The sequence below is a fragment of the Hylobates moloch genome, unplaced genomic scaffold (genome assembly GCF_009828535.3).
Source record: "Hylobates moloch isolate HMO894 unplaced genomic scaffold, HMol_V3 SCAFFOLD_2, whole genome shotgun sequence".
Lineage (NCBI taxonomy): Eukaryota > Metazoa > Chordata > Mammalia > Primates > Hylobatidae > Hylobates > Hylobates moloch.
In genome coordinates, this window is record NW_026652277.1 from 33,227,989 (window position 1) to 33,250,975 (window position 22,987).

Genomic DNA, 22,987 nt, shown 5'->3' on the forward strand with positions numbered 1-22,987 from the left:
GAAGTAGAGTATAAAGAAGTAGAGATGTACACATGCATCTCTAAAATCAGCCCTGCCTAGGCAAAGCAGCCTGTGCTTAAACACACAATACATTTTTCATGATTGTGTTGAAGTGAGGTAACCTAACCTGTTTTTATATCCTTCAAAATAAGGTGGATAGGAATGCTTTCAGCCCTTTTCAATAGCTTTGATTATCCTGTTTTTGTTAGATCCCTCCTCTTGGTTTGATCATAGTAGTTACTGTATTTCTTCTTATAAGTTGGTCTGCAAAGGGTAGGGCTTGCAGAACATTGGAAAGTTGTGACGGCTGTGAGTCATATCGCTGAAGGCGGAACTTTCGAGCCAGACTATCTACGTGAAGGCATAAGATGCTGTTATTTACAACAGAGTGAACTGAGCATCAGTCAGAAAAAGTCTATGTTTGCAGAAATACAGATCCAAGACAAAGACAGGATGGGCACTGCTGGAAAAGTAAGTGGAACATTTCTGTCCCCTCCTCATCATGACCTAACGATGTGAGGCTGATACTTAGAACTTTGAATCCATTAAATTTATTAAACACTTGGAGACAGTCCTTGAGGAATGAAACACTTCGTGAGCAGGCATACAGTGAGGGAAACACTGGGTATGGTGTTTCAGAGAATGTCAGTGGAAGCAGGGGTAAGTTGGAAATAGCATATCCAATGTCAGCAAGACATTGGAGGAAAATAGAGAAATTGATTTATATTGGCATTATTCATAATTTGATTTCAGGATAACTGGGCAATTTCTCCAGGAAGCAAAATGTTTCCACAAGGACACTTCAATCGTCTCAGTAGCATGTGCTGCACTCACTGCAGTGTTCAATGGGAGACCAGGGTCTCATGCTCAGATGTTGGAAGAAACGTTCCTGCCATTAAGAATGGAAAATGCTAATTCTGGGATGCAAAATGGACAAGAAAGTGTCATGAGTTTTAGGTTTCTTACGAATGTAATTTTTATCAAAATATATATTTAAAAATTCTTTAAAATCAAGACTACATTGTTGGTAAAGTATGTTTATTGTTTTAAAAACAACAGAGTTAGCAGAGTTGGTATTAACTTTAGAAACAGCTTTGCTTTGCTTTTTTTTATTTGAAAGTAGGTCAGTACAGTTCCTTGCTTTAAATGGGTACATAATTGCTTAAAGGACTAAATGTTTTTGTTTGTTTTGTTTTAGCTTGAACAATTTTGCATTTAGCTTGCTTAAGGTTTTGGAAAAATAAAGATGACATGAGAAGTCTGGGTAATGTGACAAGTTAGGAGACTCTATGATGTTAGAATTTGAAATAAGTTTTACTAGAATTGAATAGAACTGGAATAAAACCATCCTAATTTGGGCCAGAAATCCAGCAAAACTAGATTACTTCAGAAGTTAATTTTGCACTATAGAAGCTAGCAACTCTACCCATGGAAATTAATGAATCTTAGAACTGAAAGGAATCTTAAAAATTTGCAACTTTAACCACCCAACAGATGCTTCAGGTCTGGTTACACTATTTCTAGAAAGTCGATATTCATCCACTGTAAGAACATTTCTAATGATGGAGAAAGTAGCCTCAAGGCAGCACTTTCCAATTAATAATACAGTGTATAATATATAAAGAGTATAAAAGCTATACGATTTTGATATATGGTCATGCAATAGTGTGGTTTGCATAAGGATTATATATTTCCCAAGTTTCTGTAGTGTTCCAGTGTAGCTCATGAAAGGAGTTTCCCTTTACATTGGGATTGATTTTTTCTCTTTATAATAAATGTTTTCTTTTTCATTAGAAAAGTAAAAGATAACTGTATTAGTTTCCCAGGGCTTCCATAATAAAGTGTCACAGACTGGGTGGCTTAAACAGCAGAAATTTGTTTTCTTGTACATCTGAAGGCTACAATTCTGAGATTAAGGTGTCATCAGGGTTGGTTTCTTCTGAGGCTTGTGTCCTTGGCTTGTGGATGACCCTCTTCTCTGTGTCTTCACATGATCTTCCCTTTTCCTAATCTCCCCTTCTAATAAAGACACAGCCATATTGGATTAGGTTCCACCCTGATTACCACATTTTAAATTAATTACCTCTTGAAAGACCCCATCTCCAAATACAGTCACCTTCTGGGGTACTGGGGGTTAGGACTTCAACGTATGAATTTGGAGGGAGACACAATTCATCCTATACCAATGATTATTCTAGAAAATTTGGAAGGTCAGAAAATATGAAGGAAAAAAAACAATCATAATATCACATCCCCAAACTACCATTTTTGTGTGTGTGTTTCCTTCTATTTTTCCATCCATAGTTTATGAAGCTGTACTCATACAATATACAAATATTTTATCCTATTTTTCCAACTTAAACATTTTTCAATTTATTACAATTTATAAACCTTTTTAAATGTCTAATTTCTGCATTTAACACAATTTATTTCTTCATTCCTCTATTATTGTTTATGTATTTTCCTCTATAAATAGTGCTGTGATGACATCTACTATATAGATAGATTTTTCTAAAATTAATATTTCTTCCAGGTAGCCATTAAAAATGGAATTACAGGGTAAACATGTCACAACATCCTTAAATATCTTGATGTACCATGCAAATTACTTTCTAAAGGGTTGACATAGGTAAGATGGCCCATTTTACCATTTCTCTGACAATACTGTGTATTCTCATTAAGTTCTCATTAAGTAAAAAGTCATTATCAGAGCATGGTGGCTTGTGCCTGTAGTCCCAGCTAACTGGGGAGGCTGAGATGGGAAGATCACTTGAGCCCAGGAGCTACAGTACAATCTAGGCAACAAAGTGTGATATTGTCTTAAAAAAATTTTTTTAATTCATTATAGACTTGATAGGCAGAGAATTGTATCTCATTTTTATTTTTTTAAAAAGATGTTTTTATGAGTGAGAACAAACATGTCACAATCTATTCATTAATCAGTTGCAGTTTTTTCCATAGGTCCTTTGCCTGCCATGTATCTCCCAGGGTGTAAGTGTGGTATGTGGAAGTGGGAAGGAGTGTTAGGAGTGAAGTTGTTAACGCTTCCTCTGTAAATTTGAGTAAGCATTGTATTTATCAAATGTGATAACTTTTATCTATTTTGCTTTAATAGTTTCCCTCAGTACTATTTGCTGTCAATGTGGAAAATTTACTATTTCTCAACACACAAAATTTTAATTCTTAGAAGCTGTTTCCTCTATGACTTTTTTTAACTTTTATTTTAGGTTCAGGGGTACATGTGCAGGTTTGCTACATAGGCAAATTGTGTATCATGGGGTTTGGTGTACAAATTATTTTGTCACCCAGATAATAAGCATGGTACCTAATTGGTGGTTTTTTGATCCTTATCCTCCCTCCACCTTCCACCCTCAAATGGGCCCTGGTGTCCATTGTTCTTTTCTTTGTGTCCGTAGGTACTCAATATTTAGCTTCCACTTATAAGTCAGAACATGTAGTATTTAGTTTTCTGTTTCTGCGTTCGTTTGCTCAGGATAATGGCCTCCAGCTCCATCCATGTCCCTGCAAAGAATTTGATCTTATTTTTTTACAGCTGCATAGTATTCCGTGGTAAATATATACCACATTTTCTTTATCCAGTCTAGCATTAATGGGCACTTAGGTTGATTCCATGTCTTTGCTATTGTGAATAGTGCTTCCGTGAACATACGCTTGCATGTGTCTTTATGGTAGGACGATTTATATTCCTTTGGGTATATACCCAATAATGGGATTGCTGGGTCAAATGTTAATCCTGTTTTAAGTTCTTTGAGAAATGGCCAGACTGCTTTCCACAATGGCTGAACTAATTAACCTTCCCACCAGCAGTGCATAAGTATTCCCTTTTCGCTCCAACCTCACCAGTTTATTTTCTGACTTTTTAACAATAGTCATTCTGACTGGTATGAGATAGTACCTCACTGTGGTTTTGATTTGTGTTTCTCTAATGGTTAGTGATGTTGAGTATTTTTTCATATGCTTGTTGGCCATATGTATGTTTTGTTTTGAAACATGTCTGTTCATATCCTTTGCCCACTTTTTTATGGCATTGTTTGTTTTTTGCTTATTATTTTGTTTAAGTTGCTTATAGATGCCGGATATTAGACCTTTGTTAGATGCATAGTTCACAAATATTTTCTCCAATTCTGTAGGTTGTCTGTGTAATCTGTTGATAGTTTCTCTTGCTGTGCAGAAGCCCTTTAGTTAAATTAGGCCCCTTTTGTCAATTTTTGTTTTCATTGCAATTGCTTTTGGCATCTTTGTCATTAAGTCTTTACCAGGTCCTATGTTCAGAATGGTATTCCCTAGGTTATCTTCCAGGGTTTTCAGAGTTTTGGGTTTTAGATTTAAGCCACATTTTAAGTTAATTTTTATATATGATATAAGGAAGGGGTCTAGCTTCAGTCTTCTGCATATGGCTAGCCAGTTATCCCAGCACCATTTATTAAGTAGGGCATTCTTTCCCCATGGCTTGTCCTTTGTTATTTTTTCTATCACTCTTAAGCATAAAAGTTACTCCATGCTCAGTATGATTGATATTTACATCTTCACTGATTGATAAAATAGTTTGACTTTAAAAATAAATCTTGGGCCAGGCACAGTGGCTCACACCTGTAATCTCAGCTGTTTGGGAGGCCGAGGCTGGCAGATAACAAGGTCAGGAGATCGAGACTATCCTGGCCAACATGGTGAAACCCTGTCTCTACTGAAATACAAAAACATATTAGCTGGATATGGTGGCACACGCCTGTAGTCTCAGCTACTTGGGAGGCTGAGGCAGGGGACTCGCTGAACCCGGGAGGCAGAGGTTGCAGTGAGCCCAGATCGCGCCACTGCACTCCAGCCTAGCAACAGAGCAAGATTGGGTCTAAAAAAAAATAATAAAAAAACAAAAATCTTAACAATGAATCCAGCTTGAATTTGTTTGGGAATGTGGTGTGAGATTTCTAACTTCGACATTGGGCCATATTACACTGTAACCCGTAACATTTTCATTAGCAAGGCAGAGGGTAAATATTAAATTGAGCTACTGATGGCTTTCAGCCACCCATCCGTTACAAGTGTATCATTTTTCACATTTAATCTTTTTACAAAAGAGTCACTTAAGAATCCATAAGAGCTCTCTAGGACTGTTGTGTTTGTTGACAAGATGAAGGTAACTTATTTTGCATCTGAACAAATTAATTAAAATATTTTTTAGGAGTCCTAGACAGATTTGGAGGTAGGAAGGGGGAAACAGTTTATCTGTGTGTGTCTGTCTCTCTGTCATAATTCAATAATCTTAGCAAAACCATTTAATTGAATAACTACAGCAAAACCAGTTGAACAACTGGACACCAGTCACTGGTATCTCCACACCTAGTTTCCACTGCTATAAGATGACAAGCTTTAACCTGCCTATCAAGCCCTACCAGGTGCAAGAACTGGGCTAGGTGCAAAAGGGATGCAGAGATGCAGACACAAATTCAATCATCCAGGAACTCACAGTCATAATCTATATGCTTCATGATGTTCATGGTTCCGTTCATCCTTACCATGCTAATAGCCTAATTTCTTCACCATTGCTATATGATTATACACAGCTATTAAATACTGGTTTAAATTCTTACAGACAAGTCAGCAGCATTTTCTGTTTTATTAATTTGTCTCTTGTGAATAAGCAATACACAGAGGACAATTTTGTTAATCTATTAGATTTGAAATTGTAACAAAATGACCTATTTTTGGGTGGGGGTATTATATGAACAGCAAACAAAAATCAATAAGTTGGGAAAAGTACCTCAGGTCTAGTCCAGCTCTGCATCTCATGTGCTAGGTGACCATGGATCCATCATTTAGTCACTCTGGGCTACATTTCTCATACCTTAAGCAAAGGCACACACAAGATGATTTATAAGGCTTATAATACTAGTGTTTGATGAAAATCATTCTGGAAAACTTAGAATATTATATATGCTCTTCTGTTCATATTTATACTATTCAGGGAGTCTGTATTTAAAGGCATAATTCGGACCCATTATAACACTTGCCTATTTCTTAGGTTATTAAATGCAAAGCAGCTGTGCTTTGGGAGCAGCAGCAACCCTTCTCCATTGAGGAAATAGAAGTTGCCCCACCAAAGACTAAAGAAGTTCGCATTAAGGTAAGCGTGAGCCCTGGAGAACTTAAGCGAAAAGCGTTATCAAACTTATATTGAATATAGCACTGTTGTGAGGCTGGATTCTTAAATAAGGAGACGCTTCCCAGGTTTGGAGTATTAATTCCTTTACTGGCTCTTGTATATTGTTAAGGATCTGATTGTACTCGATGTGAAATTAATGAGTTCATTATCCTTTTAAAAAACAGCAGTGCTAACATGCTTTATTATACCTTTGATTTGTTGAATTTTTATTCATATAGTGTCTAATTAAAAATGGTTAATAATCATAGCTAAAGACTTCTTTTAAAATCTTCTGGGAGTCAGATTGTTTTGAGGTTACTTTTCACAAAGAATGAGGAACTCACTTGTGCCTGGAGAAATGACAACTTTGTGGAACGTTTTCCTTCCTTTCTTTGGACAGACCTTAACCTTGGCTTTGGACACCAGTTGTTGAGTAGGCATTGCTACCAATCTTTCTTTGACCCTCTTACTGTTACCTGAGCACAACAGTAGCAGTAAGATTTTGCTCTTTGCTTACCTTCTTGCATGCCATTTCCTCTATTCTTTGTTAAGAGAGCCCAATAAGGGCCTAGCTATAAAAATCTACTTTGGGGCCATCACATGGTAACATCTGCATTCTGGTTCCCTCACAAGAGCACCAGTTTACTACAGACAGGCACCAAGATTCAACCTAGGGTATAAGGGAGCAATATTATAAGTTCTGTCAGAGAGGGATCTTGTCTGATGGTTGATTTTTGGCTCAGAATCGTCTAAGAGTAAATGTTGTTATATTAGGCAAAGATATTGATTAAACAATTATAATTTCTTCAAGAAGTTAAATATTCTCCCAACAGTGAAATGATCAGTTTGTTGATTGATGCAATGTTTTTGTCTTTGAACACAGATTTTGGCCACAGGAATCTGTCGCACAGATGACCATGTGATAAAAGGAACAATGGTGTCTAAGTTTCCAGTGATTCTGGGACATGAGGCAACTGGGATTGTAGAGAGCATTGGAGAAGGAGTGACTACAGTGAAACCAGGTATACGCAAGTGTCAAACCACAAGTTTGAAATAATTAGGCTTTGATTAGCCTATCAAAGGAAATAGCACACACTAGGAATCATTAGACGGATCCTTAACACAATTCAGGGAATTAAAAGAATACAAGAATGGATTTTACTGAGTAATGTTTAATTTGGCAAAACCTCAGCCTTTACAAGGCAAACCTTACAGTGTTTATAAACCTTAGAATATCTTTTTAAAAGTTTTACCTATAGTATGGGCTCAATTCACATTTGTTAATTTCATATTTTAACATTAATGAACGGCATCTTATATCACGATTTTTTTCCCTGTAGGTGACAAAGTCATCCCTCTCTTTCTGCCACAATGTAGAGAATGCAATGCTTGTCGAAACCCAGATGGCAACCTTTGTATTAGGGGCGAGTAGGTTTCAGTCATTTTTATTTTAACGTTATTTAAATTTTTCCTATGCTAATTTTTGAATTGAATTAATTAATACGTGTATTTGATGTATCAAATAGTATTACTGGTTGTGGAGTACTGTCTGATGGCACCACCAGATTTACATGCAAGGGCAAACCAGTACATCACTTCATGAACACCAGTACATTTACTGAGTACACAGTGGTGGATGAATCTTCTGTTGCTAAGATTGATGATGCAGCTCCTCCTGAGAAAGTCTGTTTAATTGGCTGTGGGTTTTCCACTGGATACGGGGCTGCTGTTAAAACTGGCAAGGTAAGACACAGGGTAGGCTAGTTTATTTGTTTCTTCTTTCCTTTTCTTAAATGATTTCCTTGGAATCTTGAAGGGTATGGAAAAAAAAAATTTAAAAAATATATTGCATATTCAGGCTGCCAAGCAGCACAATGCCAAATCAACTAAAAGAAAAATAAAAAATTCAGATTAGAAATTTTCTTTTTTTTACATTTGAGAATATTTATTGACTATATTTCCAAACTGCATCATTTCTCCATCTTTAAAATATACCCCTTCCCCATCTGTTAAGTTTGTTACGATAGAATGATCTCAGTATTTTAGTTACAGCAGAGGCTTTTTGTCAGAGCTTTTACTCCTAGTTTCTTGTCAGCTAAGTAAGATTTATTGTATAACTACAAAATAGAGTAGTAAGTACATTACCAGCTTCTCAGAAAAAGTACAATTATGTCAAATCACCTGTTATAGATAATATAAAGAGCAATAAAATCATTAATCATTTGGATTACCACCTATAATGCATAGCAGAAATAAAATACAGTAGTATTTGTTGCCTATTATCAGTAATGCTGTTATTGTTCACCAAAACTGATTTCTCAATATACACTTTTACATCAACTGTGATAGTAGATAGGATCCCCGGAATTTTAAATTAATCACATGAAATTTTGCAAGGCAATTGGAGTTCAAGGAATTAAGAATCTTTGACCTAATACAGTATTAAAAGAAAAAATGTTTATCAAGAAATACAATTGAAAATGAAATTTCTAGATTTAATTTTTGTTTCTTCCACATCTCCTTCAGACTCAAATTTCTCTAATTTATATTTGTATCTAAATTTATTTATAAATGACTCAGTTATGATTTCTTTATTTCTTCTATTAAAAAATGGGATATATGTGCAGAACGTGCAGGTTTGTTACACAGGTATACATGTGCCATGGTGGTTTGCTGCATCTATTGATTCGTCCTCTAAGTTCCCTCCCCTCACCCCCCACCTCCTAACAGGCCCTGATGTGTGTTGTTCCCCTCCCTGTGTCCATGTGTTCTCACTGTTCAACTCCCACTTATGAGTGAGAACATGTGGTGTTTGGTTTTCTGTTCTTGCGTTAGTTTGCTGAGCATGATGGCTTCCAGCTTCATCCATGTCCCTGCAAAGGACATGATCTCATTTCTTTTTATGGCTGCATAATATTCCATGGTGTATATGTACTACATTTTCTTTATCCAGTATATCATTGATAGCCATTTGGGTTAGTTCCAAGTCTTTGCTATTGTAAATAGTGCTGCAATAAACATACGTGTGCATGTGTCTTTACAGTGGAATGATTTATATTCCTTTGGGTGTATACCCAGTAATGGGATGGCTGGGTCAAATGATATTTCTGGTTCTAGATCCTTGAGGAATTGTCATACTGTCTTCCACAATGGTTGAACTAATTTATGTTCTCACCAAAGTGTAAAAGTGTTCTTATTTCTCCATAGCCTCACCAGCATCTATTGTTTCCTGACTTTTTAATAATTGCCATTCTGACTGGCATGAGATGGTATCTCATGGTGGTTTTGATTTGCATTTCTCTAGTGATCAGTGATGTTGAGCTGTTTTATATGTTTATTGGCCACATAAATGTCTTCTTTTGAGAAGTGTGTGTTCATATCCTGTGCCACTTTTGGATGGGGTTCTTCATTTTTTTTCTTGTATATTTGTTTAAGTTCCTTGTAAATTCTGCACATTAGACCTTTGTCAGATGGGTAGATCGCAAAAATTTCCTCCCATTCTGTAGGTTCACTCTGATGATAGTTTCTTTTGCTGTGCAGAAGCTCTTTAGCTTAATTAGATCCCATTTGTCAAGTTTGGCTTTTGTTGCAATTGCTTTGGGTGTTTTTGTCGTGAAGTATTTGCCCATGTCTATGTTCTGAATGGTATTGCCTAGGTTTTCTTCTAGGGTTTTTAGGGTTTTGGGTTTTACATTTAAGTGTTTAATCCATCTTAAGTTAATTTTTGTATAATATGTAAGGGAGGGGTCCAGTTTGAGTTTTCTGCATATGGCTAGCCAGTTTTCCTAGCATCATTTATTAAATAGGGAATCCTTTCCCCATTGTTTGTTGTCAGATTTGTTGAAGAGCAAATGATTGTAGATGTGTGGTGTTATTTCTGAGGGCTCTATTCTGTTCCATTGGTCTATATCTCTGTTTTGGTACCAGTACCATGCTGTTTTTGTTACTGTAGCCTTGTAGTATAGTTTGAAGTCAGGTAGCATGATGCCTCCAGCTTTGTTCTTTTGGCTTAAGATTGTCTTGGCTATATGGACTCTTTTTTGGTTCTATATGAAATTTAAAGTAGTTTTTTTCTAATTCTGTGAAGAAAGTAAATGGTAGCTTGATAGAGATACCACTGAATCTATAAATTACTTTGGGCAGTATGGCCATTTTCACGATATTGATTCTTCATATCCATGAGCATGGAATTTTTCCATTTGTTTGTGTCCTCTCTTATTTCCTTGAGCAGTGGTTTGTAATTCTCCTTGAAGAGGTCCTTCACATCCCTTGTAAGTTGTATTCCTAGGTATTTTATTCTCTTTGTAGCAACTGTGAATGGGAGTTCACTCATGATTTGTGTTTTTAACTGGAGGCCCTTTTCAGGTTTCACTTTTTGACCCTAACACCTAACATGTTCAAGAACATTCCTCTCCACAGGTCAAACCTGGTTCCACTTGCGTCATCTTTGGCTTGGGAGGAGTTGGCCTGTCAGTCATCATGGGCTGTAAGTCAGCTGGTGCATCTAGGATCATTGGGATTGACCTCAACAAAGACAAATTTGAGAAGGCCATGGCTGTAGGTGCCACTGAATGTATCAGCCCCAAGGACTCTACCAAACCCATCAGTGAGGTGCTGTCAGAAATGACAGGCAACAATGTGGGGTACACCTTTGAAGTTATTGGGCGTCTTGAAACCATGGTAAGACCCAAAATTTGAGAAGCCACAAAATGCCCAAGTTATTAGATATGCACAAGGTAAATTTAATTTTCCATAACTTTATTAAGTCAATAATTGAAAGATCTCTGTGACTGTCAGTTTTACTCAGGCAAAAACTGATAATCACATAGCAATTTTGCCTAAAAAGTCAAATAGTTAAGAGCAGGTTCACTGGACCGAAGTTAAATACTATATCATACCACTCTCAGCTGACTAGATGGCAAGGTAGTCAACCCTTCTAGATAATTGTTTTAAGTATGATCTTCCTTGTATGTGTAGATTTCTTGGCAAAAGCAATTCTATCTCTTGAATGTTAGCAAAGTAAGCATCAGAAGGTGACTGAGGAGAGGTGAAAAGGGATTATTCCAAATGTTGTGGTCTCTTCCCCGAAATCTGTGATCCATCGACCTTCTTCTCACTCTTTACACCTGAGCTTTGTTTGCCCTCATCTGAATTCCCTTAGAATATGAACCTTCAATTTTCTAGCCATGCCTCCTGTATGGCAGCCCGCAGCACCAGACCTTCAGTTAGGCCTGTAAAACAGATCCAAGGTTCCTGGAACTAGAAAGCTCCAGCCTGGCATAGTGTAAGGAGACCGGGAAAAATGGAATAAAGCCACTTTTGCTCAAGATTGAGTAGCAGATTAACTCACCTTAATACTTTTGGTAATTTAAGAATAAATAGTCCTTAATTTATCATTGTTGTCATATTCCTTTCCTAGTGAATCACTTAGATTTATTTCATATCAAAAAATAGCATTCTAGGTCATAAGTTTATGAAGCCATACATGATATTGGATATAGTATTACAGTCTATCGATTTCCAGTTGCTACCTGATGAAGGCTGGTCTCTAAAAACAATGTCATCTGTTGCTCCAATCTAGCAAGTATTAAATTATTAGTTAATAACTGGATGGGTTAATGACTAGAAAATGTGAGGTTAGTCTCAGAAATGCTCCCAAGAAAAGGGACTCTTTTGTCCTACATTTTAGTATTTTATTTAATTTTAAGAGTAAACTTAAAAAGAAAACTACACTAAATGATTTAGTATATTTAATTCAATTTAGTTTCGTTCAAATGGCTTTCTAAGGCTTATCTGAAGTGGTGATATTGGTATGAAAATATCACAAGAATTTTCCCTGTATTTTAGTCCATGGTACACTGAAAATGCCACAAACACTGACCACATTGACTGCTGTTTTCTGCCTTAAGGGGAAAATGTGTATAGAAATTTAATTAAGGACTAAAGTTGCACTGAAATTTTTTTAAGCAAGTAAAAAACAGAAGATGGCTTAATTTAATTTCATGACTTTGCCATAGTACATAGGTCATTTCAGAGCTTGTGTTACACTGTAAGAGACACAGGAAGCAAACGATCTCCTCCTTTTTAAACTCAGATTGATGCCCTGGCATCCTGCCACATGAACTATGGGACCAGCGTGGTAGTAGGAGCTCCTCCATCAGCCAAGATGCTCACCTATGACCCGATGTTGCTCTTCACTGGACGCACATGGAAGGGATGTGTCTTTGGAGGTGAGGAAAGCAAAGCCTCTGGATGTTGCTTGGCAAGTGGGAGAAGCCGGTTTCCTCAGGCCTTTCTTCCAAGAATGAGTATGAAGTGATCTAAAATGGAACTGTGACCATAATAACACAAAAGATAATTCTCCACTCCTCACCTTGATGTAGGACTAATATTGGTGGACGCATTTTTAATATTAGCAACTGTAACTCAAGTTCCCCAAAGGCCTGAATGAGAGACACCAGTAGTGTTTCTATAGGGATGAATTATGTGACAGGAAGTTCTGATTTAATCCATTATTATTAATATACACAAGAATGTGTATTAAAATGAATTTATTTGATTCATAATAGCACCCACAAAAATCCTGGACCCAAAGCCAAAACTAGCAACAACAACAAAAAGGGATTGTCACATTTTATGGGAACAATTCAGATTCACACTGGAAGGACTTAGATTATCACTCAACAATTAATATTGTTTTAGGAAAGATGGAGCCAGAGCCACTCTGCTCAAGGCAGATGACACAGTGAGTCCTTTTATTTCCCTCCTCTACAAAGTCTCGTTTTCTAGTGCCTTCATACAGAGTTGTACTGAGTGCTTTGAAGGTACTCCCAATATTAGAGTCTGCCTTATACAATGTAAGAGAATAGTAACTGCTCGAGTACTTGTTAAGAGTATAAAAAGGAGAAAATAATTGTTCTTCACTTAAAGAAGTACATAATGTAGCAAAGAATACAAAAACAAATACAAAAGAAAGAATATAAAAATAAGTGTAGCTATAGACGTTATAAAACAAATTATAAGAGGAGTTTTTTAGCATTTATTCTATGTTAAAAGTTTTACATTAATGTGTTAGTTTATTTTATTCCTCAGTAACTCTCTGAGGAAGCTACTTAATGAATAATAAAACTGAGACTTGGAACTATTAAGTTTTTTGCCCCTATAGCGCTCAAGTTGAGAACTGAGATTTAAAGCTGGTCCATGGGAGAACAAAGTTTTTCCTCTTTCTGCAACATTACTTGGGGCATAAAAAAGCAAGAGGCTAGTTGGTATGGATGAGGTTTTATAGAGAAGGCTTCTTAGGGAAAATAAAACTTGAATTGAAGAACAAAACAATAAGAGATATAAGAAGTTGAACCTCCTTGCTTTGACTATTTGTGGGAAGTGGGAAGATTATAAATTATTCAGGAATATTAGAGCTAAAATTCAGTTATTCAGCAAAGATTTGTTGAGTGTATACTGAGTACAGGTACCATTGTGTATACAGTGTACCATTCCAGGAGCTAGGAACGGAGAAGAGACAAAACATACTAAGTCTCTGATCTCAGGAAATGTGAGAGTCCTCTCATTTTGGTATAGAGAGACTGACAATAAATAAATGAATGCAGAATACATCATATGGTTACAAGTGCAAAGGATAACAACAGAGGATGGGTAATTGGCAGTGCCAGAGGACTGGGGTGGAGGTGGAGGCGAATGCTATTTTATAAAGTTCAGGGAGGGCCTCCTTGATAAGGTAACATTGGAGCAAAAACATAAATAAGATATTCAGAAATCTTGGGAAAGAATATTCCAGGAAGGGGACTTAGTAAATACCAAAGGGTGTTGGCAAGAACCATAAAAACAGGGAAAAGGTCAGTATGGTTACAACGGAGTGAAGACAGAAGAACAGTCACAGCTGGGGTCAGAGGACCTTAAATTATATGGGGCCTTTGGGCCATTGCAAGGTTTTAGGAGTTTATTCTGAGAGAGAAATAAAACCATAGAGGCTTCTGAGGGAGGTGTCACTTGATCTGACTTCCATTTTAACACTCTCCTTCTGGCTGCTCTATAGGGAATATTCTAAATGGAGCAGAGGGACAAGCAGGGAGACCATGGAAGAAGTTATTATAATGCTGGAAGGAAAGGATGCTGGCTTGGAGTGATGGGCTGGTGAGAAGTAGTCAGCTCCTGAATACATTTTGAAGATAGAGCCAATAAAATTTGCTGAAATAGTTACTGTATGGCAAAAAGAGTAGAATCCAAGATTTTGGGGCCTAAGTAACAGGAATCATGTCACTATCATCATTTATTGAGAAGGAAGACTATGGAAGGAATAGATTGGGGGCTCTGGTGGAAGTGGAAGAAACCAGGAGTGGTTTGGGGCAGGTTGCACTTGTGCACCTATGAGATATCTGAATAAAGATGTCTACAAAATGTAGGCAATTGGGTATGAGTCTGTAGTACAGGTGGAGGTTTAGGATGGGTATAGAAACCTAAGTGTTTTAAGAGGAGTATATCGAAAGCCACAAGACCAGAGGAGGTCACCCTAGAAGTCAATGTAGATAAAGAGTAGAAATGGACCAAGGACCAAGCCCTGGGAATCCTCAGAGTTAGAGGTCTGGGAGATGTAAAGGACCCAGCAAAGATCTGTGGGAGAAGTAACTAGTGAGCAAGGAAAGTGACAATGATGACGACGATGATGTAGTATCTAGAAGCTAAGGGAACAGAGTGTTTGAGAAAAGGGGAGCCACCAACAGTATCAATTCTACCTAACAGTTCATATAAGAGGAGGACTGAGAAATGACCCTTGTCTGGGTCAAAATGGAGCTCAAAGATGACCTTGATGATGGCTGTTACAGGACAGTGCTGGGGGCAAGAGCGTAATCAGAGTGGGCTCAGAGAGGATGAGAGGAAAGGAACGGGATCCAGAAACAATGAACTGGAGACAATTCTTTCTGTAAAGTAGTTTCTCTGCAATAGAAGCAAAGATGTGGGGTGACTGGAAGGAGATGGGGGTATCAAAAGAGTTTTTTTAAACTTTGTTTCTTTTTAATTTAATTTAATTTTTATTTTACTTTAAGTTCTGGGATACATGTGCAGAACGTGCAGGTTCGTTACATTGGAATACAAGTGCCATGCTGGTTTGCTGCACCCATCAACCCATCATCTAGGTTTTAAGCCCTGCATGCATTAGGTATTTGTCTTAATGCTCTCCCTCCCCTTGCCCCCAGCCACCGACAGGCCCTGGTATGTGTCATTTCCCTGCCTGTGTCCCTGTGTTCTCATTGTTCAACTCCCACTTATGAGTGAGAACATAAGGTGTTTGGCTTTTTGTTTCTGTGTTAGTTTGCTGAGAATGATTGTTCCCGGCTTCATCCACGTCCCTGCAAGGACATGAACTCATTCTTTTTTATGGCCGCATAACTTTTGTTTCTTATGCTGGGACAAATACAGCTTATTTGTACACTGCTGGGAATGATTTAACACAGGAAAAGTCATAGCGCAGGAAAGAGAAGGAATAAATATAACATAATAAAAGGTAAAGATTATTTAGTAATGTCTAAAGAGAAACTGTGTGCTTATTTACAGGTTTGAAAAGCAGAGATGATGTCCCAAAACTAGTGACTGAGTTCCTGGCAAAGAAATTTGACCTGGACCAGTTGATAACTCATGTTTTACCATTTAAAAAAATCAGTGAAGGATTTGAGCTGCTCAATTCAGGACAAAGGTAACTGTTTCTTATGATGATCTTGTCTCCTCTCCACAGGCTACTTTTAAAATTTAGTACTTATAAATGTGCCTGTTTTCTTCATATTTTATTTCTAATTATTTAATCTAGCCAGATTGATACAACTAATTACTTCTCTTTACCCACTGCATTAGTGTATTTTCATACTGCTATAAAAAAATAACAGCCCGAGACTGGGTCATTTATAAAGCAAAGAGATTCAATTGACTCACAGTTCAGCATGGCTGGGGGCTTCAGGAAACTTATAATCATGGTGAAAGGCAAAGAGGAAGCAAGGCACCTTCTTCACAGGCTGCAGGAAGGAGAAGTGTCGAGCAAAGCGGGAAGAGTCCCTTACAAAACCATCAGATCTTGTGAGAACTCACTCACTATCATGAGAACAGCACGAGGGAAACTGCCCCCATGCTTCAATTACCTCCACCTGGTCTCTCCCTCGACATGTAGGGATTATAGGGATTATAATTCAAGATGAGATTTGGGTGGGGACACAAAGTCTAACGATATCACCAACTTAGTATGCCATTGTACTATATTAATCAATTTTTAAAAATCTTTTGGATTTTGTTTACTTAGTTGATTTCATTGTGACTATTTTTATTTCATCATAAAGCTGCTAGTTATTTCAAGTAGGCCACAAAGTTTCCTTATTTTACAGTTTTCAAAGTGCTTTCTCAAATGTGCGTTTTTCAGACCCCTGTAAGCCAAGTATTATTTTTACCGTTTTTAGATGAAGACCAAGGTTGTGAAAGCAAATAAATAACTGGTCAAACCTCCTGGGGTAGTGCCAGGATACAAACTAATTGCAAAACTTGTGCTCTTTTGACCATATAACAAACTTCTCTGACAGAGCTTGGCAAGCTTTGGGTAAACATGGGTGTGATGATTACCACTCTTGTTGCTTCTGAGGGTTGGGCAAGGGTAGAGATCAAGTATGAATTCGTGCAAATTTTACCTACAACATCTACCTCATGGAGGTCTCAAACTGCAATCAAAAAGCCTGTCTGCGAGATGAAATGACTTTCACTCATTGGGTCTATAAATAATTATTGAGCTTCCACTATGTGCCAAGGACTTGGATTTAATTAGTAAAAGGAACTGTATATTGAGATCCAAATTTTTACTAATTTTTTTTTACCTGAGAGCTTTTTCAATGTTGTGTCTTGTCTCCACATTTGGTCTACCCTACAGGATCACCATATTATGAACATACATTTTTTATAAGCAAGTAAACAATGGGATTTTGTAAGAAAAACTGTCAGAACCAGTCAATACTACTTTACTCAGATAAGCAAAACTAACAGCTTAGTATGGCCTGCTTGGAAAATAATTACTGTTTGTTTTCCAAAGAAACATAAATTCTGCTTTCAGGAATTTTACTTCAAATATCATCTTAATGCAGGGACATCCAAACTAACATTTGTAAACTTAAACTCTTCAATTTCCATCTACTTCCTGCACCGCTCCATTTGAATGTCCCACTTGGAAATATTTTTTCACCAGTAATTTTTATCTCAGTCATTGTATTATGCATTCTTTTATAGATGAGAAGCCATAGCATCATGTCTGACTTCTTTTTCACTCTTGCCTACTACATACAAACCAATTCTAAGCCTTGATGATGCAACCCTTGGTTTCTCCTTCAGAATCCCTCATCTCATTGCCCATGCTCATTGCTTTAATTCAGTCTAATCATTTCTGACATGGACATGGTAGTGAGATAATAGTTTTCCACCTTCTGTATTAAAATACACCCCAGTTAGTCTTTCACTAAGCTGCCAAGCTCAAGTTTTGCCAAAATGTCAATGTCTTAGCATGGTTTTGAAAGCCTTTATTATTGAACTAAAACCTATCTTGTTTCAACAGTTAAGAATGTGGCATTCATTCTATCATCCTCTGCAGCAGACTTTTGGGATAAAGTGAGGGAAGTAGGTCTCATCTACTTGCAGGATCTCTTGGGCATCCAGAAATCTAAGCATACTGGATTACGTTTCCTGTTCACATGTTCCTAGGCTTGTTCATGCTTTCTCCTCAGCCTGGAAACCACTTCCCTCATGCTGGCATACTGAAATTATACTGATGCTTTCAGAATTAACTCAGACACCCTTATCAGAGTTGCGTAACAAAGAAAACTATTTGTTAAGGACTTTGAGCCCAAAGGATTTCCAATAACAGAATTTACTTGAAGTTTCTATGACAGATAGAAAGGACAATTGTTTTTACTATCCTTTCTTGAAAGATATGAAAACAAGTCATTAAAAACTCTCATTTTACTTTCAGCATTCGAACCGTCCTGACGTTTTGAGATCCAAAGTGGCAGGAGGTCTGTGTTGTCGTGGTGAACTGGAGTTTCTCTTTTGACAGTTCCCTCATCTGAAATCATGTATCTGTCTCACAAATACAAGCATAAGTAGAAGATTTGTTGAAGACATAGAATCCTTATAAAGGATTATTAACCTTTATAAACATTTAAAGTCTTGTGAGCACCTGGGAATTAGTATAATAACAATGTTAATATTTTTGATTTACATTTTGTAAGGCTATAATTGTGTCTTTTAAAAAAACATACACTTGGATTTCTATGTTGAAATGGAGATTTTTAAGAGTTTTAACCAGCTGCTGCAGATATATATCTCAAAACAGATATAGCATATAAAGATATAGTAAATGCATCTCCTAGAGTAATATTCACTTAACACATTTAAACTATTATTTTTTAGATTTGAATATAAATGTATTTTTTAAACACTTGTTATGAGTTAACTTGGATTACATTTTGAAATCAGTTCATTTCATGATACATATTACTGGATTAGATTAAGAAAGACAGAAAAGATTAAGGGATGGGCACATTTTTCAACGATTAAGAATCATCATTACATAACTTGGTGAAACTGAAAAAGTATATCACATGGGTACACAAGGCTATTTGCCAGCATATATTAATATTTTAGAAAATATTCCTTTTTGTAATACTGAATATAAACATAGAGCTAGAATCACATTATCATATTTATCATAATGTTCAATTTGATACAGTAGAATTACAAGTCCCTAAGTCCCTATTCACTGTGCTTAGTAGTGACTCCATTTAATAAAAAGTGTTTTTAGTTTTTAACAACTACACTGATGTATCTATATATATCTATAACATGTTGAAAATTCTTAAGAAAATTAAAAATTACATAAAATTTTTTGTGGTGATATATTTTTAAACAGGCACTTTTATGTTGTTATTGAGCTTTTATTTGTTATAAACAAGAGGTTGAAGCACCTGAAAACATAAAAATACTTTGTAAGACACATAAGAAGTTGAGTGGTCATAGCAGAAATTAAGGCTTCCAATGTTAGGGTATAATATAGATTGGACACTTCTACCATGGTAAATTGCAAAATGTCCAGGTATTTATGAACCACTTTTACATGACGAATATTTCCCAGTGAAAAGTGGCATGAGCTCAAGGAGTAAAATTTCCTTTTTCTTTTACCAGTTTGTCAATCTAGGCTTAATTTAGGTTTAAAAAAAATAGCTGAAAAGTGTAAATAATTATTTTGAAGTATCATCATCATCAGCTGGGTTTAGCTATTGCAATTCTCAAAACACTATGAATTTTTACAGCTTATAAGAATTATATTTTTATGTATACATAGATATCTATATTTATGTCAATAAATAGATACACAGATAGATGATAGATAGATGATAGATAGGTAGATATACAGATGATAGATAGATAGATAGATAGATAGATAGATAGATAGATAGATAGATAGATAAGCATAGAAAATCTCTACCCGAGAATCATTTGGAGACATTTCCTCTGTCCATTAGCAATATCTATAGCTAGGATCTCAGAATCCATTAAGGAAGGAAAACTGCCCCCCAAAAAAGCATTTTTAACAAGAAAAATATGTAGAATGGATTAATTCCTTTATGTCTCTTGCCTCAAATTTTGAAAAACATGTAAATAAGGATACCGAAAGTAATATGCAAATATAGGTACAACAAAAGAAATAAATCCAAGAAGGAATAAACACATTTATATTCTCAGATCACAGCTTTTTAAATGAAATCCACTTTCTGCTTAGATAAAATTATATTTTGGCAAATATGCTGCATATGTGACAATTTTATTTATTTAATATTTATTATGATACTTTATGGAATCATTCCTCATGTCTGAGCTTGTCATGGCCAAATAATGAACAGAAAGACCTTCTACTATCTTCCTCGGGGTAACCTGCACATGAATAGCATTTTGAGTCATCAGAAAACACTGGTTCTAAGAAGAGATCAGGAAATCTGATTATTTGTGCATATTTCTTATTTCTGGTCAATGAAACCACAAAGCATTGTCAAACTGAGTTCTTGAATAGAAATCAAAATATAAGTAAGCAATAAATAGCTAGAGTAATGCTAAAAGAAATATCCAGCTTCTTCTTTAAAGAATAGTCTAGACTTTTAACCATTTAACTGATATGTGGAGAATATTCAATCACTGGGCAATTTTTTTTTTTACTTTCAACCAGTATTAAGCACTGAGCTAGGTGTTTGGTATACAGTAATGAATAAAACAGAATAATGAATGCCCTTTGGAGTATATGGTCTAGTAGGGATGGCAGCTCCTCTCTGCTAGGAACTGAACACTCTTTGGGACACCCTGGCTGCAGAAAGGAGTGACCCACTGCAGGTCTCCTCTGAGCTGTTCTATCACTCAATAAAGCTGTTCTTCGCCTTGCTCACTCTTCAGTTGTCTGCGTACCTCATTCTTCCAGTTCGCAGAACAAGAACTTGGGGCCCACCAAATAGCCGGGCTAAAAGAGCTGTAGCACCAACAGGGCTGAAACACGCCCCTTGTTCACCATGTTGTGGGTGACAAGGAGAGAAAAGAGATGGAGAGAAGAGCTGTGACCCTTTGGGGAGCCCAGACCTAGGAGCTCCCTAAGCCAGGGCTGTAACACCTTCTTTGGAACTCTATGGTTCCTGATGTCTCCAAGCTTCCGGGCACCACTGCATTCTTGGTGTCAGCTGTGGAAGCTGCTTATGGTATGCCTGGTCGAGCCGCAGACTTGCAGGAAGCTGGTGCTCATGCCAGCACCTGGAGCTGCCCACCCTGCTGCAGCCAGCATGCCTGGCTGTGGGCAGTGGCCAGACCCCATACTTCCTCACACACCCCTCATCACTCCATGACTGGCTCACCCTTGGCAGGTGTGGGACCCAGACAAGTAGCATGAGCTGAGCATAGCCTGCCAGGCCGAGTGGGCAGAATGAGCCCAGCAGGCCAGAGCAAAACACGAGCAAAGGCATCACTGGCCACAGAGGTTTCTGGCTGGCAAAGCGACACCCCAAGGATCCTGTAACAGTAGGAGATTTAATAAGTAAATAAACGTACAAGTATATTACTTCAATTTTTGATAAATGATAAATAAGACAATGATCAAGGTGCTGTATTAGAGAGAAAAAAGAGGGGAAACAGGAAGGTATTTCCAGCTTTCTATAAGGTACTTGAAGGCCTCTCTGAGAAGGTAAATTTAAGCATAGTTGGAAGGATAAGCTAGAGCCAGTTCTGTGAAGAGAGGAGCAAAATTATCTCAGGTGAAGGAACAACATGGCCAAAGGCCATTAATTTGGGAAAAGCATACCCATTTATTGTTGGGAACTATAAAAGGGCCAGTGTAGCTGGTATTTGCTGCAAAACGTTAATGATATTGTTTAGCTGAAAAAATGCTAAATCCTTGTGGACATTTTTATACATTTATCTCAATAATCAGCTTCCTTATGTATATTTCCAGAAGATAATGTGATTTGATTAGTGTCAAAATTGATATGAAATTATTTTAATTTAGAGGAAGAAAAGGACTATATAGAAATAGCATTCCCAAGAGTACCCTCTTGCCCACGACTTCAACTCCAGTCTCTGCAAAGATTTCTTCCACCAGCAATTTCTTTTTTGTTTCTCATTTCTGTTTACATCTAAAATTATTTATATTTTTATGGAATAAATAACTAACCAAGGCCTCATAAACTAGTTTGTGGTATTCATCTTCTTCATGCATATATTCCTTACTCCCTCACAGAGTTATATTCCCTTCATTAAGGAAAATCTGGATTACCTAGGCCACCAGCTTTAGGTTCCAGCAGTTCTTTCCACCATGTATCTGACTTTGTCTGTTACCCTATAGGGTACAGAAAAGTGACAGATGCCTTCATTGAAAGTCCATTCCATTTTACATGTAAAGTGTCAGAAAATAAGAATTATGTTCTAAGTTCTTTCTCAAAACAGTACCTAGTATTAATAGAACATTTTGTGCCCGATGGACACTATGCAAACATTCTTAGCTGATTCAACAATTGAATTGAGAGGATTATGTATTTCTGGCTATGTCACCTGTCCAGCTCATTAAATGCATCTTCATGTTAGCCAAAGAATTGAATGAAATAATAAAGCATGTTTTTGGCAACAGCTCTTTCAGGTAGTCAAATTTTTAATTTTAAATTTGGATTTATTTTTCTGTTTGGTAAACGAATGAGATTTAAACTTCAGATTCAAGTCAACATTTTAATTAAAAATCACGTTTACTAGCATTAGGACAAATACCTAATGCATGTGGGGCTTAAAACCTAGATGATGGGTTGATAGGTGCAGCAAACCACCATGGCACGTGTATACCTATGTAACAAACCTGTACATACTGCACGTGTATCCCAGAACTTAAAGTAAAATTTTAAAAAATAATAATGTTTACTTGAATTTGCAATGGTATATTTGGGAAAAAAATGGATATGTTGTTTTAATTTCGCTAGCATTTTATAAATTTCAATGCAAGTTTTGGCAAAGAACCACATAGTTACATAACTACCTGGCATGCATCATTTTAGTACTATTTATTCAGAAAGGCCTTTTATAAAACAAACTTTCCTGCCAAAAAAAGGAAGTATAAATATTGTACTCTGATTGTGTATTACAACTTGTTAAAAGTGTGATGTGGTGACCTAATTCAGGAGGCCTGAGTTTGATTACAACTCTACCTCCAATTAAAACTCACAGTAGCTATTTTCTGAAGTCTGATATAGCATTCTCAAAGGTTCTAACTAGAAT

General features: G+C 36.7%; 1 protein-coding gene across 2 annotated transcripts; it reads left to right on the plus strand.

The window, feature by feature from the left end:
- The first annotated feature begins 344 nt into the window (after window positions 1–344).
- ADH7 (alcohol dehydrogenase 7 (class IV), mu or sigma polypeptide) lies at window positions 345–19,078 on the plus strand. 2 transcript variants are annotated; one of them, XM_032163712.2, is made up of 9 exons: window positions 345–471; window positions 6,041–6,142; window positions 7,044–7,182; window positions 7,501–7,588; window positions 7,687–7,903; window positions 10,580–10,840; window positions 12,255–12,390; window positions 15,731–15,869; window positions 18,168–19,078. In XM_032163712.2, the coding sequence occupies exons 1-9, from the start codon at window positions 418–420 to the stop codon at window positions 18,190–18,192; spliced, it is 1,161 nt and encodes a 386-aa protein (XP_032019603.1). In that variant the 5' UTR covers window positions 345–417; the 3' UTR covers window positions 18,193–19,078. The 2 variants fall into 2 exon arrangements, with proteins under 2 accessions (XP_032019603.1, XP_032019594.1); XM_032163703.2 differs by lacking the exon at window positions 345–471 and adding an exon at window positions 554–660.
- Window positions 19,079–22,987: the final 3,909 nt, after the last annotated feature.

What these genes read in the sequence shown, in the direction of transcription:
- ADH7 (XM_032163703.2), top strand. Translation starts at nt 583, where the DNA reads ATGAAACACTTCGTGAGCAGGCATACAGTGAGGGAAACACTGGGTATG. An exon ending in CTGCTGTTAAAACTGGCAAG is followed by an intron (nt 7,904 to 10,579) that starts GTAAGACACAGG and finishes TCCTCTCCACAG; the next exon opens with GTCAAACCTGGTTCCACTTG. An exon ending in TTGGGCGTCTTGAAACCATG is followed by an intron (nt 10,841 to 12,254) that starts GTAAGACCCAAA and finishes TTTTAAACTCAG; the next exon opens with ATTGATGCCCTGGCATCCTG.